The sequence below is a fragment of the Lygodium microphyllum genome, chromosome 19 (assembly GCF_053477565.2).
Source record: "Lygodium microphyllum isolate KBCC chromosome 19, Lygodium_microphyllum_v1.1.10, whole genome shotgun sequence".
Taxonomy (NCBI): Eukaryota; Viridiplantae; Streptophyta; class Polypodiopsida; order Schizaeales; family Lygodiaceae; genus Lygodium; species Lygodium microphyllum.
Genome location: NC_141153.1, coordinates 25682037 through 25702275, shown reverse-complemented (window position 1 = coordinate 25702275; position 20239 = coordinate 25682037). Strand labels below are relative to the sequence as shown.

The 20239-nt window shown below is 36.3% G+C and overlaps 1 protein-coding gene across 10 annotated transcripts in view; it reads right to left on the bottom strand.

Annotated features, from left to right (window-relative positions):
• LOC148019666 (GABA transporter 1-like) overlaps positions 1 to 20239 on the bottom strand; it is a 155004-nt gene that overhangs the window by 72438 nt on the left and 62327 nt on the right. For all 10 annotated transcript variants that reach the window (XM_087699785.1, XM_087699780.1, XM_087699779.1 and 7 more), the window contains one exon: positions 7778 to 7908. In XM_087699785.1, coding sequence (XP_087555911.1) covers positions 7778 to 7908 — 131 coding nt within the window. The remainder of the gene's footprint in view (positions 1 to 7777; positions 7909 to 20239) is intronic.

Below are 20239 nucleotides of genomic sequence, written 5' to 3'. Positions count from 1 at the left end.
AACAGAGAAATGGTGGTGCATCTTCTTCAGGAGGAACTTCAAAAGAAGCTGTCTTCTACTCAAATGCTGGAAGAGGTAGAGGCAGAGGTAGAGGAGGCCGATTTGGAGGCCGTGGCAGAAATCAGAATATGCAGCAAACTCAAGAAAACCAGTCCTATGGAGGAGGACGTGGTAACTCTAGAGGCAGGGGGAGCCAAAGAGGTCGTGGTGGATGGCAAAGAGGCCAAAATGCAAACAGTAATGTTGAATGCTACTATTGTGGTAAAATGGGTCATATGGCTAAAGACTGCTACAAAAAGCAGAATGACATCATGAATGGAAAACTGCAACAAGGAAATTATGCATCTTCTAGTAGACAGGGTGATGACAGAAATGAGCATTTGTTCATGGTGCAGCACATGAACAATTCTATGACAAGTGCAGAAGAAAGCAATGATGTATGGTATGTTGACTCAGGTGCATCAAACCACATGACAGGTCATGCAGAATGGATGGAGGATGCAAGGAAAATGGAAAAACCAGGATTTGTGGAGACTGGTGATGATACTGCACATCCTATTGTGCAGATTGGAAAAATTCCCTTGTCTATGCAGGGTGGGAAAAAGAAATACCTGTCCGATGTATTTCATGTCCCGAATATCACCAAGAATCTGGTTTCAGTTGGTCAAATGGTTGAACAGGGCTTGCAGGTCAGATTTAATCCTCATGGATGCTTTGTTGAGGATATGAAAAATAAAGGTCGCTTGATAGCAAAAGGAAAGAAGAAGGGCAGAATGTTTACATTGGATGCAGACATGTCTGAATTGAGTGCAGCAATGTTTGCACATGGGACCGGTGTAGTTGCAGATATTGATATCTGGCATAAACGCATTGGTCATGTTAATGTACAGCGACTTAAATCAATGCAGGCCCAAAATATTGTTGCAGGATTGCCCAAATTCAAGGTTGCAGAAATGCATAAGGTATGTGAAGCCTGTCAGTTTGGAAAACAGGCAAGGAAACCATTTCCTAGACATGTTCAAGAGAGTGAGAAGCCATTGGAATTAATTCACTCTGATGTGTGGACAACTAAAGCTGCATCTCTTGGAGGCTGTCATTATTTTGTCAGTTTTATTGATGACTATAGCAGAAAAGTTTGGGTGTATTTTATGAAAAAGAAAAGTGAAGTTTTTGGGCATTTCAAAACTCTTAAAGCTATGGTTGAAAAAGAAACAGGCTTGCAGATAAAATGCCTAAGGTCAGATGGAGGGGGAGAGTACCTCTCAAATGAGTTTGCAAAGTTCTTGCAGGAGCATGGCATAAAGCAGCAATATTCATGCAGTTATACCCCACAACAAAATGGAATTGCAGAAAGGAAAAACAGGCATATTGGAGAGGTATCTCGTGCCATGCTCAATGAAAAAGACTTGCCAGATTTTTATTGGGCTGAAGCAGTTGCTACAGCAGTCTACATAATGAACAGGACTCCCACTGCAGCAATACATGGAATGACTCCAGAGGAGAGGTATACTGGTAGGAAACCAGATATTTCTCATTTGAAAATTTTTGGTTGCATTGCCTATGTACATGTGCCAGATGAGCTGAGATCCAAGTTGGATCCAAAAGCTGAGAAGTGCATCTTTATTGGTTACTCTCTGCAGCAAAAAGGGTATAGATGCTATAACCCTTCTACTCGTAAGTTTACAGTGAGCAGAGATGTTGTTTTTGATGAGATGAGTAGCTGGTATAAACCAGTAAATGTGATTGATGATGAAGATGCACAAAATGGTAATGCTACACAAAATTCACAGCAGCAGTCACAAAATATTAGTGGACCTGGAGCGTCCTCTAGCAGTGGTTCACATTCTTCGCCATGGACAGGCAGATTGAGATCAGGAGAATCTTCTCAAAGCAATGCAGATAGTGGTATGCAGGTATCACGAAAAGGAAAAGAGAAGGTTGATCAGCCCATGTTTGATGTGAATGCAGGTCACTCTTATGTGGATGGTGAATCCAGTGGCTCAGAACAGAGCATTGATGATGAGTTGGGTATTCCTTCTATTGTTACACCTGGAGTAAGGAAGACCAGGGATGTTTTGAGAGCACCTGGGAGTGAACCTACTTTGCGCAGGTCTACAAGAGCTAGGTATCCTGTGGATAGGCTGAAATATGATGGATTTACAGCCATTCACTATGCATATATGGTCAAAGTGATACAGGAACCAGAACCCACATCTTTTGAGCAAGCCATGGGAAAAGAAAAATGGGAGAAAGCCATGGATGAAGAAATGGATGCCTTGGAAGCAAATGCTACATGGGAGTTAGTACCTTTGCCTAAAGGTAAGAATGCAATTGGCTGTAAGTGGGTTTATAAGGTGAAGCACAATGCTGATGGTTCTGTGAACAGATACAAGGCAAGATTAGTAGTCAAGGGGTATGCACAAACATATGGCATTGACTATGAAGAAACATTTAGTCCGGTTGCAAGGATGGCAACCGTAAGAGCAGTCATTGCTATGGCTGCATCAAAGGGATGGTCTTTACATCAGATGGATGTAAAGAATGCCTTCTTGCATGGTGATTTGCAAGAAGAGGTCTATATGGAGCAGCCACCAGGTTATGTGCATGCTGTTCATCCTGAGTTTGTTTGCAGGTTGAAGAAAGCCTTGTATGGCTTGAAGCAAGCACCTAGAGCATGGTCTGACAAGATAGGACAGTATCTTGTCACTATTGGCTTTCAGATTTCCAAGGCAGATTTCTCACTTTATGTGAGAAAAACAGAGAAAGGTATTATGCTGCTTGTTATTTATGTTGATGATTTGATTATGACAGGTGACAGTGATGAAGATATCCTTCATGTGAAAATGCTATTGAAGCAGAAGTTTGAGATGAAGGATTTGGGAGAGCTGCGTTATTTCTTGGGCATTGAGGTGGTTAGATCACCAAGTGGGATACAGCTCTTGCAGAGGCAGTATGGATTGGACATGCTGTCCAAATATGGGATGACAGGCTGTAAGCCTATTTCAGTTCCTTTGGAGCAAAATGTGAAGCTGAGCACAGATGCAGGTGAGCTTCTAGAAGACCCTACTATGTACAGACGCATAGTAGGAAGTTTGATTTATATGACTATTACCAGGCCAGATTTGAGCTATGCTGTTGGATTGGTAAGTCAGTTTATGCAGGCTCCAAGGAAACCACATTTGGATGCGGCTAGACGCATACTTAGGTATGTGAAGTCCACATTGCAGTATGGACTATTTTATGAGACTGGGGTTCAGATACAGTTGCATGGATACACTGATGCTGATTGGGCTGGTAGTATTTCTGATAGACGATCTACCAGTGGATATGTATTCTCTTTTGGGAGTGCTGCAGTCACTTGGAGCAGCAAGAAACAGCCTACAGTTGCCTTGTCGAGCACAGAGGCTGAGTACAGGGGTGCAGCAATGGCTGCATGTGAGGTAGCTTGGTTGCATAAGCTACTTTATGATATGCATCAGTCTACAGATGGGCCAGTTGTCATTTATTGTGACAACATGAGTAGTATACACTTGGCAAATAACCCAGTCTATCATGCTAGAACAAAGCACATTGAGGTGCATTATCACTATGTGCGAGAGAGGGTTTTACTAGGTCTTATTGATCTAGTTTATGTCAGCACAGAGGATCAGGTAGCTGATATATTCACGAAGGCATTGGGCGCAGAGAAGCTGCGCAAGTTCAGAGACCTGCTTGGTGTGCAGGAATTGGGATTGAGCTCGAGGGGGAGTGTTGAGATATCGAGCTCCACTCATGATACGCCAGGGTGACCGTTGTATATTTATGTCACCGACTTGTCAGTTGCAGACGCGGTTGGTACACCGCCCATGAATAATAGCTACATGATAGCTATCCTTATCTACTCTAGTTCGTGGCTCAGTTAGTATGCCACCTTAGTTAGTTGAGTTTGGTTTGAGACCCATATATAGGGTTCTTCTATTTCTTTGTACTAGAGTTCTTTTGGCTTACACAACTAAGAAGAGAAAAAAACTGTTTTCAGCCTCCACCCTTGTGTGTCTTCCCCCATTGTGCAAGCAAGAAAGCTTCAAGTGAGACTCCTTCCTTCTCTCCCACAATCTTGACACCTTCGTCAATTTCAGCTCATGTAGTTGGTCATACTTCATTCATTTCCCATTTTTAAAGTTGTAAAAACAGAGTAGTACTCTATTCTATCCATCTTTTTCTAGTTATTTCCAGGTTTGTTTTTTAGGACAAAATTTTTTGGGAAGGGATGGATTGTAAGAAGCTGGGAATAAGGAATTAGTATAAATAACATTGATATTATGCCATGTCACACTGATATTGGTATAAAAGGAGAGGAGATGTAATTTTTCACATCTTTTTGACACATTAATACAATTACAGTCTTTCTCTCCCATCTTGCTCACAGCTTCTATGGTTTCTCCCTCTTTCCTATCTTTCTCTCTCTAAATCTAGTCTTTCTCTCTCTCCTCGTCACTCTTCTTCTCTCTCTTCCTGTAGTATTTCTCTCTCTTCTGCAGTCTTCTCTCTCCTCTTTCTATCTCCCTAGTTCTCTCTCTGACATCTCTAAGGAATCCTTAGTAGAGTGGTCCATCTACTCCATAGCTTCCTTAGTTTGGATGTTTGACTAAACTACTTTCTCTACTAGTTGTTGATAGTATGCCTAGTTTTGTGGTTACAAATTGTGGCATTTAGAGAACTATATGCACTATATTCTTGGGAGTATTATTCATCATGATGTGGATCATGCATTCCTTCATGTTCTTCCTTGATTTGTTGCTATGCATTATCATTATCCTTGTTCTTTCCCTTGTTTCAAGCCATTTCTGCCCAGTGTCGTAATGTAGTCCAAGTAAACCACCTATCACTAAAATGGCTATAACTTTTCATCATGATACACAAGTCAATATATTTTTTATTAAAAAAGAAGCCAATGAATAATATTCAAGATGAGCTATAGGAATGCACTTCAAAATTTAAATTAAATATTTTCAAAATGCTCTTTTATTATTGTACAAAACAATCCTGCACTTTCTAAATTCATCGTTTTGGGCTTTTTGATATCCTTAGTCCCAAACTAAGGTCTTCAAACCATGTAGCACCCTGCAGTGATCTATATATACTAGATATCACCTACAATACCCTGTATAAGCCTTGTATAAAATTTGAAGTACTTTACAACACCTGTAACCAAGTAGATAATTTATCAAAAATGGATCCCAATTCCTTGTTTCATTGTAATGCATTGATGCAAACAACCTCTAAGAGAATTGAAATAACCTATAACACCTAAAAATGGTTGAATATCAATCCCAATCAATGTTTAAGTGCCTTGTTACTCTTGCATGTACCTATACTCTTAATGAAGGCTAAATAAACTTGTAATCAACACATGTTCCTTGTATAATGCCTATGGATTGATCAATCAAGTGTTGATCAAATGCTCTTCATTTGAAATCTTTGAGTCCTTAATTTCTCTAGTCACGGCACCTATTGAGGGATCAAATGGCATGAAAAACTCCAAATTATCAAGGGGTGGGCAAAGTTCAACTCGATTCAATTGGTCACACCCCTTTGAAATCATTAGTATGTGTCATCACTAGTGTTTCTAGTACCACTAGATGTACCTAGACCAAGCTTTATCACTCTCATAAACTAAGAGAGAAGTCATATCCTCAAAGTGAGACATAGGGCCACCTCTCACTAAAATAGAAGTATTCAAGGACTTGCATGTATGCCCAAATCTAGTTAGAGTGATAAAACCTAAGTCATTATCCTCAACTAGCTCATTCATTGAAGCTTTCTATTTTGCAATATGCTAAATCTTTATAACATAATCCTTGATACTTCAATTTTTATGCCATGCACCATATAGCCTTTACTTTAATGTTATCTTCCTTGCCTCTTTAGAAGTACCATACATATTTTTTATGATCGCCCATGCATCCTTATTCCTTCTTTATGTGTAGAGACAAAGTCTAATACATTCAATGTAGTTCCTTTTAGCCTATTCAATCTTTATAACTCTATTCTCTCATTGTCTCATCAGGAAGCTTGAAACATACACCCTCACGTATTATGAGGTCCTAGGCCTCTTTCCTATGAAAAGTTCTTCAAACAATAAAACCAAATAATGCAATTATCCACTGTCAACTTATTCACAGCAATCTGCATAATTGAGAATTTTTTACATCACGAGAGCTGATGCAAAGAATTAGAAAATGAAAGATATCTAAAGTGTTTAAGCAATGACAAAAACTACATACCAAACACTCAATTATGAGAGCCCAAGGACATTAATATAGCCATTGTAGATACCTAGCATTAAACTCCAAAATTTTCATGCTTTATAGTACTAAAAAGGCTCCAAAAAAATCCCAAAATCATAAAAGATCATGTACTTCAACTCTCTGACATTAATTGTCCATACAGTGTCCATACAACACTAATACAATTTAAAAATTTTGCATTTATGGGTCCAAAAACCATGCATGTACCAACCATATAACAATAGGATTTTATCCCAGAATGGTATCCAAATGAAGCCAAGTGATCTCAAATGCACCCATAGACCATGCATGATGCTATTCACAACTCTTGCTTCCATGCTTTTAAAAAAATTCAGCTCTACAACACCCTATTTTTGAACACCTATAACTTTTGATGTGTAGCTAAAAATGAGAAAGAAAGTAGTCTAGGCACATCATCAAAATCAATATCTTGTAATGATAGAACTCATTTTATCATGCAATAAAGAGTTATCGCAATTATAGTGGATTGGGAAGACATATCCTATGACCTATCATCCACAATTATAGCTTTTGAAATCATATTAAAAGACCCTATTATTTGATTTAAATCAGATTTATAACTATCTAAATTTATAGAGATAATTTTCCTCTCCATTTCTAGCACAAGAACTCCAAAAATGGAGTCCTTATGTGAAAGTTATGGCCAAAAGAGTGCACATGGGTCTAATAGTTCAAATAATCATGACTTCATCTGTTTCTCTTGTTTCAGCATGTAGGTTGATTTCCTATTCAAATATTATTTCCAAACTTCAATATCTTTCAAAAGCTTTCAAAATTGGGCAACAATGCCCTTAAATTGAGTTTCAATAGCTCCTTGAATTCGAGTACTTGTTTTACTTGAATTTGGGACTTGTGTTACTACCTCTTTTGGTGGTGATGAAAAGCAAAATGCAATAGATTCAATATAGACCTCATTTCAATGCACTTCTCTCTCTAGTTCTTCACTCTCACTCTTATAAAAACTAACAAGAATGGAGGTAGATGCACAATGGAAGGGAGACAACAAGCAATAGAGTTGAGGTTCAATACACTATCTTCTTCTTCATTCTTCTCTCTCCTCCATTTCCACATATACAATGAGTAACTCCAAAATTCAATAGATGCTTTGAACTTAAAGTCACTTTCTACATAGTTTACTTTATTTCATGCATATATAGGATATCATTATATGATATGTATATTTCTCAATAAGAGTCTATATTACTAGTAGCTAAATGCAAGATGTTTAAGATGATAACACACACAAAAAATATGAGTAGGCAAAATAATTTGGATAAAGTTTCCAAACATGACCCATAAGCAAGCTTCCATTACATGAATTCATAAATAAATAAGACTTCATTAAAATCTTTTTACTAGGGTAATAAATACATTAAGTTCTTCAAAGAATATTGCTCTACTATTGTTGTACTGAAAAGAATTTTCAAACAAGATTGAGATTAAAAAGATGAGACATTAGAACTTACTTGAGTTTCTACTAAAATTGCATTTCCATATGATGTGGATAACATCGAGAAAGCATTGAAAGCCGACATCACTTTTTGAGATGTTGTTCCTACCAAAGAGTAGTTAGCTAGTGGCTTTTGTTTTGAGTACCCTACACACAAATGTACAATAGCGTTGGAAAAAATATAATAATGATATTATGAGGGACAATTAAATCACTTCATGTTTACAAAACTAGGCCAATAATATTTCCAATAAGTAATTAACAAGTGCATGCATGAGCCACAAGGATGTAATCTAGTGTATAAAGTTGAAGGTCCTTGTGCTAATCATTAAAATGATTACTCCTTGCATATATATACACATCATAATCATCTTCTACATGAAATCTATGTACAAATATCTACATGGGGATATCCCATATTATGTGTCTCCAGGTGAAATTAATTAAAATAGTTCATATAATTATCCTTCATTGCACACTTACTTCAAGTGACATATCCTTACTTGATGATGCAAGAAAGCTTGAGGAGATGGGCTCTGATGCATGCAAGTTTAAGATAATTATCCCTAGTGATGAACCAAGACAACACCATGAAAGAAAATAGATAAATGAATTAGGGTAGAAGAGAAAGCTCTTCATTACAATCTCATTAAAATGTCTAATTCCTTGTCCCTCTAAAGTCTCTAGTTCCACGTCCCCTAATTTCCTAGTGAAGTGCACACTTAAATCTCAAGACCCACAAACCTTATACTTGTGGAGTACATGAGAACTAGGTCACCCTCATCAATAAAAATGGTGTCAAATATATCAAAGGACCCTTGCATGCTATTCTATGTAATTGTAGGCAAATGTTTTCATTTGTCAATCCATACTTTGAAACATAACTAAAACAATGGAAGTATGAGTGAGAAATCATGAAGGTAAGGTTTGTCAATGAGAAATATAAGAAAACTAAGACAATCCTCATTCTCTAAAATTCACCCCATTTCCCATCCATTAGTACAAGATCTATGAAAAAAAAAAAGGAAGGCATTTCAATATTGTATGTATGGTGTGTGTCTTTGTGTACAAGCATGCACTTGCATGTGATTGCAAACTTCAAAAAAGTGGAAGAGGATTTGAATGGCATAGCTAGGGGCAATGGCGACTAATATATAGAAGAGATCTCCCTAAGACATGTGCACCCAATAGAGAAACATGGAAGGGAAAAAACAAGACTCAAACAACATGCCATATAAAGAGCATGTGAACAAGACCAAAACCAAGGATCTAGTGTGGCACCCTTGAGCAAGTTAACATGAATCTAGCATGGAAGGCATTGGAAACCCATTATAGCTCCTATATGTCCCTATAAAAGCTTAGAATGATAGTCTAACATAGAAAGAGGTGACCCCTTTTAGGATTAGTACAGTTTTTGGGTAATGCTCTTTACTAAGTTCTCAAATAAGCATCAAGAAAATTGTGGAAACCTAGTCACATGGATGATCAATGAGTATCTTGTTTTATTGCAAACGATTTTACAAAGTTGATGACTGTTTAGTAGAGAATCTAATGCAAATTTGCTCAAGGGGCTTTTAGACTCTTACAAATGAAGGATTATTGGTTAACATAAATATTCATGACTTAAATAGAAAAATCACATGCTTTATTCAATGAGATAACTTTAAAGAATGGGTTCTTTAATTTTTCCTTGAATACATGTGATAGCGAGGCTTCGTTTATACTATCACACCTCTCAAGTGCGAATTAAGAGGAGATGTGGATTTCATGAGGGATATTTTTGGATACTACTTCACATTTTGAGTTGGTGCTCTCTTGTAGTAAGAAGTTGGAAGCTACTTCACATATTTGTAAATAAATTAGAATTGTTAATTTTAACAAGGTAGTATAGTTAAGGAAGTGATAAAAAGCATAGGAATCCTACTACAATAAGCCACATACTTGCACTATGACCATCAAGATTGCATGGTTGTGTTTCAACATCCTATTTTCATGCTTGGATAAAGAAAACTAAGATTTAGTATTGATGTCTTGATAAATTAACTTGCAAAGGACTAGTTAAATTAACATCTTTAAGAATTTTAAATAGGGCTCGAAATATAGTAGACGTTTGGGTGGACATGAGGGGAAGTCTTAGTATATATAGGCATTCAAAGATGGGACCTATTTTTTTATTTTGTGTGGTTTACATTTCACATATTCCACAAAATAGTTCAACTTGAAACATGGTGACTTGTTCCTTAATGTGACAAGGAACTTTCTCTTGACTTCTTGATCAATAGAAACACAAATGATACCATTTTTGGCCATCTTCTATTTGTGGACGCCTATGAGGACATCTTGGAGCTCCCATAACAATGATCATAATGCTACAAACATTTAGTGTATTTTCCTTTGTCGTTGAATTTGGTGCATCATGTAGGATATCTGTTCTATGGCTCCCAAGCCTACCTTACAACTAGGGGAGGAATGTGAAGGCATTGTTAGAGTCTTATGGGGAAGTTATGAGCCCTTGAACCCTCTTTTCTCTCATGGGAGGGGGATGGCTCTTAGACTCCATTGGTTGAGATTTGGGTCATCATATCTCTTATCTTCCTCCCTTTTTTCTCGATTTTGTATTCATGGGGTGACTCTATGAACCCCACATAAGATTATGCCTCTCAAGGAGGATATCTCTAACACCTCACTCTCTTATCGCAAATCTTCATGTAAGGCTTCCTAGTTCATTGTATTTATCTCTCTTATGCCCTAATCTTGTTATATTTTGGACTATAATGAGGTGTTATCATGCTCTTGCATTTCATTTCCATCTTCCTTTGATTTGTCACTTTGTTGATTCATGCTATCTACATTCTATATGATGCTTTTGATTCATTATGGTTGATAATATCTTTGCTTATCTTGCTTCAACTATCATTCTCACATGGTATCAAAGTGTCAAGCTAAGTTTTAGAGGAATATATTACAATTCTTAATAAAAATGTTCCATTTAACTTTCATTCTAAGTTGGATTGACTTCTAGAGGGGTCACACTAGTTGAAGTTAAGAGGCATGAAAGTATTGTAAGTTTATAGAGATGCTTTAGCTTTCCTACCTTGGCACATTTTGTGGCTGACTAGCCTTAGGTTGAAATGCTACAAGTAAAAGTTGAGCTACATGTCAATAGAGATACTTTAGCTTTCCTACCTTGGCACATTTTGTGGCTGACTAGCCTTAGGTTGAAATGCTACAAGTAAAAGTTGAGCTACATGTCAATATTTAGATGGTGATCTAGGTTTAATGGATGATGAATTTTCAAAGGGGGATATATAGTAAGAGGATCATATAGGTTTAGATGATTATCATGACTTTTGAAATGTATACTAAAATGTACAACATAGTTGTCTTTGGAGTTTTGTCACTAATTGGTAATAATCACACGGGATATAGGACTTGCATCCATTTGAGAGGCTCTAACATACACCTTCAGGATCCACCATTAAGTCCTCTTAAGGAGGAATCATGTGCATGTGCACTTCCTGTATCATTAAATACATGATCACTTACTACAAGAAAGTCTCTTGAGCAGTGTGTTCTTATGGAGGAGCTCCTCAAGTGCAAGTATCAATTGCCTCTCTTAGACTTGTACATTTTCCTATGGGAATTTCCATCCCTTGGAGAGGCACATTTTAGACTTGTCATGACCTACATAAGTAGTTGATTCCTTTAAGCACTTTGACAAGTTAATTATTTAGATAGTGAATGCCTAATCACTAACATTTTGACATCCATAAACATTATGAAATCCAATTATCTATCCACTTTCTTTATAGTGTTGTTTCATGGAGAATACTATTTGTGTCATTGATTATTATTTCTCATTTCATGATTTGACACAAGTCTATGATCTAATTGGTCATCTCCTATGAACCCGTATGAGGAACATCTTAGCTCTTTGAAAGTCATATTTGATGATCATCATGCACACATTTTTGAGGTCTTGTCATTTTCATTGCAATTGGCACATTTGAATGGGGATACCTAGGACATGTCTTATTTGGCTCTTAAGCTAACTCTTATGCCTCTTGGCTTTTCCCTTTTCTCATGCCTTTCAAGTTCTTCAAGTAACTTTTTGCCCCTTTAGACAAGTCTGGTCTTTTGAGGCTCTATATCCCTATTCTCTATTTCCCACACTCACTTTTATGAGGCCACTAGGCTCATTTCCTTAGTCTCTTTTCCTTCTCTTCTCTTGGGTTCCCTAATCTTGTCCTATTAAAGGCTATGCTCAAGCTACAATAGTTCATGTCTGGTTTCCTATGATGCATTACTTTAAATATTCATGCTACATACAATCTATGTTATGCTTGATACCATGTTTTATATTTTCCTCTATTGCTTCCAATCTCACTAATTAGAAACAATAATGTGGAGAAAATATGCTTTAGAAATTGTAAAATATTTTTAAATTTCAAAAAAATATGAATACAAAAGAAAAATGAAGTAGAGAAGAATGGATGATCAATTTTTAACCTAAGAATTACCTAAAATAGCAGTTGAGTAGGGCCCTAAAATTCTCACACTTAACTTTTGGAAATATTCTAGGTTTCAATATCATAAAATAATTTCTTTAATATTTTAAACTCTTGAAAAATGACTATGGGGAATAGGGGAGAAGACTTGTGGATACTCTGTGGTGGGTGCATGGAGGGATTTACCTATGATCTACAAAACTAAAGTGGACTAATTTGAGAGAGGAAATAAATAGCCTAAGTCTACTATTCATGCAAGGAATACACTATTCTAGTTTGATGTCAAAGAGATTATGGATTTTGTTATCCAAAATAGGGATTTTCTACAAAAAAAATTGGGATTTTCTTATTGTACTACTCTAGTACATTAAATAAGGATTATTGGGCTTAAATGGAGGCTTTTAGAAGTTTATGAGTTGGAAAATAGTGATTTATGTGGGCTGATTTGGTATTGCATTGTTCATAAGCAAGTTCAAGCATGTATTTGAGACTGATACCTATTCCTTGAAGATTAGTATTATGTACAATAGTCAATAAATCTTATCGGCTTGAATAAATTGGGTTTCCTATTAGCCATAGCCTTAGATCAATAGTCTATATTTGGGTGCATCTATTCTATAGGGATTGAGCCCAGCAAGTTCTTATGTAAGAAATATATTCTATAGTTAGGTTTCATTTTTCTCTTGAAATTGAGTTGCTTCTTACCTTCTTCTTTCAAAAATTTACTTTTCTTTGTGCTATGATCTTCTCTTACCTAAGTCGCAACAACTTTTGGCCATACATGAATGATCCCCTACCAACATCTTTTGTGGACCTAATGTGAAAGGTTGAACAAAGAAACTTGTAGTATGGGGGATGTTGGGGATTTTGATTTGCTATACATTCATCTGATGAAGTTAGGTAATTATTGGAAAACTTTACCACATATTTGCATAGTAGCTACATTAGTCATTTGGAAAATATCATTCCATGGTGACTAAATCACTATATGATGTGATGTCTCTCTACTTGTTAAGAGAGGCATAGAAGAAGGGCCAATATGCATGTTGGGACTTCCTTTAACTACAATTAGTAAGATTATTGAGCATTCAATAAGAAAACAGTTTCTACAACTACTCTGATGGCGATGTGATTGATAAATTGTTAAGGGTATGCGTGATCTACGTGGAAAGGGTGATGTGCTGAAGTTAGTTCATGATATGGCTATCAAGCAAGCATATGCTAGAGTGGAAGCAGCTGCCAATGGTTTTTACATATAGAGAAAGATTTTGGTTATTTATATATGCTTGGAAAGAAGATATGAATTTGGACACATGCAATGCATAAACAAAAGAAGGGAAAAACTCCTAGAGAAGATTTGAATGAATGAGGAAAGGGTACTTAGGAAAGAAAGGTTGTGATGCTCTAGTAGATTTCTTTCATGTTCATGCTTATCTTGCTAAGTCTCAAAACATAGAAGGTATTGTGGAAGAAAAGAGAAAAAGGGTTGATGGAAATCTTGGAATGTCTAGGAGGGGGGCTACTAAAGGTAGTGGTAGATGTTATTTGGATCCACCTCTACCTCCTACTAGACATTCATGTGAGCATGCTATGGAGGATTTTTTTGAAAGAGAAAAAGCAAGATCATGTAAAGCTAAAGAAAAAATGATCAAGTTGTAAGTTGTATTTTGAAATAGAAAAAACCACTCACTTAAAAAAGGTCTTGATGAAAGACTTCAACTTGATCAAGTAAAAGCCTACCAAGAATGGTCTCAATTCACTATTTGAGTGTAATATCCTGTGTAAGACCTCTAATCAATCTAGAATGACATGTAACACTTGAAAATGACTAAAAATTTAGCCAAATGAAAGCCGAAGTGCTTTATTTCGAATTAATGCACTTGATCTTGCTCTAGGGAGTATACTGGCTAAAATTCCTCATGTAGCAAACATGTGATAAATTGTATATCCCTTGTGGCTTATCAATGGATTCCCAAACAATGCTATCCAACTAAGATCTTTATGTCTTCAACAACTCCACTTGCGGTGTTGTGCCACTATGTAGACACAATGTGAAAAATCCTCAAGTGCATCATCATCTCACTTTCTTATTAATCTAGAAATTCAATGTCATATTGGTCATTAGTGTTAGTATCCATAGTATAGATGGTTCAAATTATAGGATTTTTGGATAATTTTAGTCTATGTTTGATATTTTGGACATTATTTTTTTGTAAATATCCTAGAAAGGTATAGAAAAATTCTAGAGTAGGGTGTTATGCAAAAAAGCAAGTTTCCTTTCAACCAGTTTTGGAGAAATATCATGATAAAAGAAGGGCTCCCAAATTTGTGTGGCGCACGATCATAGTTTTTGGGTAGCAAACAACACTTTGGATAAGAAAGAGGGAGAAGGAGTAATCCGAGAGAATTTTGATCAAGTGTCGTGGGGTTTTACCCCCCTTTTAGAGCCAATGGAACCCTTAGATTTACTGTTAGAGCAGGAGAGTAGAAGCTAGCTCTTGGTGCAAGTTTTTGGGTGTAACAGAGTGAAATAGGATAGGTAAAGGTGTAAAAAGCTAGGAAGAAGTGATATTTAGTGTAGAATTAATAATAATACCTTATCACACTAACATAGGTATAAAAGGGAGATACATGTAGCTTTTCATATCTTTTTGAAACATTAATACATTAATGTCTTTTATCTCACCTTCTTGTTCATAGCTTCTATGGCTTCTCTTTATGTTTAGTCTTTGTCTCTCCTTTTCTAGTATTCTCTCTCATCATCACTCTCTTTCTCTCTCTTCTACACCTCTTCTTATTCTCTTCTATAGTCTTCCCTCTCCTCTTTCTCTCTCTCCAATCCTCTCCTTGACTAGTGGTATTAGAACATTGGTCTTTAATATATTTTTCTTCTCTTTCTCTTCATATTCAATCCTAATTTTCATCATAAAAAACTAGTTTGAGACAAGCACTACAAGTACAAGACATGGACAGTGATTAGCAATGATTTCCAAGACATCTACAATGTTTAAATATGCAAAGGATAGATATGGAAGTGAATGGACAAAATAACGAGTTGTCATTAAATTTTCATGCAATTTTTGGAGATACTTGGTAAAATAGGGTAACTAGTCTTAGAGAAGACTTAGATCTCAGTTACTTCTTGGGGTAGAGCTTTCTTCTTCTTATTCTGAGCTTTTCTAAATCTTCCATGGTGGGTTTCTCAAAATTTCTCTTCCTCTATGGCTCAAGGGCATCAACCATTGCTTCAAGGTAATTCTTTATGCTTCATAGAACATTTCCATTTTCATTTCTTGCTACAGACGATGCCATGTGGATAGCCAATAGTTGGCGTAAAATGAGTTGAATTTCTGGCCTCATTCATGGTGGAAATGTTGCACTTATTCTTGATGCTCCATTCTAATCAATCTTTGCTACTAAATACTTACTTGAGGAGGTCACATTGATCAATATAGCTACCTATTCTTCATCCTTTCATTCTCTTGAAACCCTAACTAATAAGCAATCCATAGATAGCCATGAAATCTTCAACTCAAGCTTCAAATTCTCTTAACTTTTTTAAAGACTCTTCATCATTTCAGCCCTAGGACTTGTTTCAATAAAGATTCCTCAAGAAAATTTAAGGATTGAGCAATACTAGTCAAGGATTCATCTTTAAGAGCTTCTATGGAGTCAAAATTTGGGATAAACGAGTCTAATGCTTCAATCTCAAGCTTTTGAAGCTTCAAGATTGCTTCTTAGTATTGAATGCACAAGATTAAACATTATTTCAACAACATTGAGCAATAAGAGGCTTCATCAAGAATTTGGGGATTATTCAATCCTTCATCAAACTAACAAAAGGTATTCCTCTTTAATTCTTCATCTCTCTCATTCATATGACTGTTGAGCTTCATTCAACTGATCGATAGATTAAACAACTGTAAAATTTACATCAAATTTCATCACATCATTTGTTAAATCATCCATTTCATGGAATGCATTGTTTACTTGATTCATACATGATTCAATCAGTGAATTACAAGCTCTTGCTTGAAGTTTCAGCATAGCATTCAATCCCATTTATCAAAGCCCAATCGGTTGATTACATTGCTTACTTTAATCCATTAACTTGCTGAAAATTATTGATTCATGGAAAAATATATCATAATCCATTGTAAAATGGTAAGTCACTAGAGAGTCACTACATGGTAAGACCCTCTGCCTACTCATTTGGCCAATTTCAATCCTCTTGTGTTTCATGGAAAGAGCTGAATAAAAAATTTAGTAATGCATATCATGCTGATTGATTAGAGTAGTATGTTACTACCATGTTGATATTCCCACCAAGGAAAAAGGTGGATGTTGAGAGAGATAGTGGGACAATAGACATGTGACCCTCCCCCACTACTAAAGATCCCGAAGGGGTGCAACCAACCGTTCCTAGGGGAACTTTGCCCACCTCTTAGTGATTCCAAGCCCATGTAGGGAACCTATCTTGCTATTTTATCCCACACAAAGTTACAATGAGTGGAGAATTGAAGATTGAAATACTCTTAAAGACTCAAGTACCTTGAAGATCAAAACAAGGTGAAATAGGGATTTTACAGGACATTGCAGGGTATATATAGGTTATTACATGTACCATCTTCATCACTAAAGTACATGTGTAGGTACTATAGGTTGCCCACAAGTCTTATCCAACTCCCCATAGGATTTGATAGCAAGTAGGTACTTCAATTTTTCTCTCACAAGTGGAAATAGGGTACTTACATGTTAAAATGGAGTGCATACTTGGACAATTCAGCCTCATAGATTGAATTGCAGAATTTTCTGTCCTAAACTTGTTATGATGTGCTATAGGTCATCTTAAAGAGGGAATTTTTTGCTCCATTTTGAATCAAAATTTTTGGGAGTTGGATATTTCTAGCTCAAGTTATAGCCAAATGTCTAACAAAGGGGTACTACAAGACTGCACTGCTATGGTAGGTTATAAGGAAAAAAGTAAGGCTCATGATGAATATGCTCAGCAAATCAAAGTTTCTATGCTAGAAAATACACTTCCAGAGAGTCTTAAAGAGCCTAAAATGTAAGGATAAATTAGTGCACTTAATAATACCATGTATGAACATGAGAGTATGCATGCTTAAAGGAATATCTAAAGTTAAACAGATGGTGTTGCCTACTAATCAAACAAAGTCTTCCATCGAGAAGTTGATGGATTTTACTACCAAAACAAAGGATTCGATTGACAAATTAGTAGAATCCAATGCTCAAATAATGGTTCAATTCTTCCAATGGATGTTCAAGACCTCAAGGAAATTTCAAGACAGCAAATAGTCCAAGAATGGATTTTGAACAAGGGGATAACAAGTTTAGATCTACTTCAGCCAATGTGAATCCAAAGTCTATTCCTAGGAACCTCTACAAAGAAAGGAAAGAAAAAGGCTTATGTTTCAAACGTGGAGAAAAGCATACATATAATCATTCAACAAAGTGTGTATAAAAAAATACAAAAGCCAAGTTCCATACTATGCTAATCTTTGAAGATTCAAAGGACGATGATGATGAGGTCAATGCATTTGTAACTACCACTGAAAATGAGCATAATTAGGGGGAAGTTGGGTAAGAGAAATTTTATGATATTGTACGAACTTTTCCTTTTGACCCAGGGTGGTAGTGTTCCTTTTAATTCAGGAGGAACTCATGATGAGCCGCTTCTTGCTACTAATTGTTCCATTTCCATGGATTCTTGGACAAGTTCCAAGAGCCCCAATATACTTCATATGAAGGGTAATATTCTTGGAAATGATGTATTTATCGTGATAGATAGTGGCACTACACACAGTTTTGTGAATAACTTCATTGTGGATAAATTGATTTATCTTCCCACCATTGATTTTCACTAACCCATAAGAGTTCAAATAGCAAATGGTAAAGAAGAAATAAGCACTCAATTATGCCCACAAGTTTCTTTACAACTGGTTGAAAATTATGAAGCAAAAGTAAACTTGAATACTTTGGAAGTGGGGCCCATAGATATTGTACTTGAGTGTAATTGGATGATGATATTGGGACAAATTACTATGGATTTCTCATAGTTGCATATTGAGTTTATCTTCGATGGAAAACTCATCCATTTACAAGGAATCTCTAGTAAATTAGATTTTTTTCTTATCACCATTCAACAACTCAAAGGAGTACAAGAGGTGCTCACAAATTTTTGTTTTGCACCTAAATAAAGAGGTTGAAGTTCAGCCCAAAAATTCAGCAAATCATCCAGCTTTAAAAGCTCTTCCTAAGGAGTACATGGTTGTTTACAATCCCTACTTCATTGCCTCCTAAGAAAGCAGTAGATCACCCTATTGATTTGGAGCCCAACTCAAAGCCAATTGATAAGCCACTCTATAGATTTTCTTAGTGTGAGCATGAAGTATTGAACCTAGTTCTTTACCTTATGCATCTTTGATCTTGCTAGTGAAGAAGAAAGATAGATCCTTTAAGATGTGTATTGACTATAGGCATCTAAACAATATCAAAGTGAAGAAAATGTATCCAATATCCAAAATTGATGATTTGCTTTATGACCTCAAGGGGGCTAGTGAGAGATGGATTTTAGATCCTAAAAAGTGAAAAAAATATTCCAAAATATTATACTCCAAGGCGGGAATTGAACCTCATTGGAAGTAAGAGAGACAGATTTGCCAATTTTTACAAGGCCTAGAAGATGGGGTTTGAATGTGGTTTGAAAGAGAAATTGCAGATTCTCCATAATTTTTCCAGGCACCTGGTTAGACTAGTGCAAGTGGCCACTAGTGCAAGACCCTGAGTCGGGCAGGCAGAAATTTTTGAAACTCGATTTGGAGGTCACGAGGTCGAAATGGGGGAGGCCCGACACAATCAAGTCAAAATGACCAAAGATTTCAAAGAAGATTGGGCATGGGCCCTTTGGGGGGCCCTTGGCCCCCTAATAAAATCTCAAAACCCATGATTTGGGGGGGGGGGGGGGGGGGGGGGCAATTTGAATTGGTGCTAGTAAAACGTGTTGCCCCCCCTCGAGAAGGTGACAATTTTTTTGTAGATGGTGGTGGTGGCCTACAAACAATCCATACAACAGATATCAGCCATGAACTTCTGTATTTTTTTGCTCTTTGACGCCCATCTCCATTTGTGAAATGGCTACCCAGATGAAGAGATCAAAAGTTAGTCTTTCTCTCTCCTTCTCCTCTCTTCTCTAAGAGACTAATCACATGCAGATACTCAAGAAGAAAGGGGGATGAAGGATGCTTGTCCGGCATGGACTAGATTGCTACAAGATTAAAGGGACACTGAGAGGCAATGTCTAGCACTATTGGGGAATTGATGATGGGTCCATTAGCTGCCTCGAAACCATCTTTAATAGCACGCAACACACAAATCAGAATAAGCAGTATGCTCAAATTTTTCAAAGAAAAATTCATTGTTTTGATATTTGATGGTTTAAATGATGTGTACATGGAAAGAAAATTTTTATGAAGCATATTTGAAGTATGTTTAAGGGCTGCACATGATAAAATGTAAAACCCTTAGTCGTACATAGTCATAATAAATAATTTAAAACCCAAAATGCATCTTTTAGGAGGGAAAATGAGGGTTTCTTTCATTTTGGGTTGGGAAATGAGGTTCATATGGGATTAAAAACTAACAAAAACTAGTGTTTAGTCAGTATGAACATTCAAGACACATAAATCAGAAAATGCCACATTTTTATGAATAGAAAATGAGAGAAAATAGGAAATTTTCTAGTTTTTGTGCCTAAAAATTTAGAGAAAAATATACTTTATGTTCATGAATATATAACAAGTTTGAAGCATGAGAAATAAGCCTCATTTTAGTCTTGTTTCTATGTCAGAGTATGATTGTTTATCGATTTTTACATGAAAAACCACACAAAAATGAACGTTATACCTATCCAACGAATGCAAAACCTAAACGGTAGGAGAGAAGAGGGG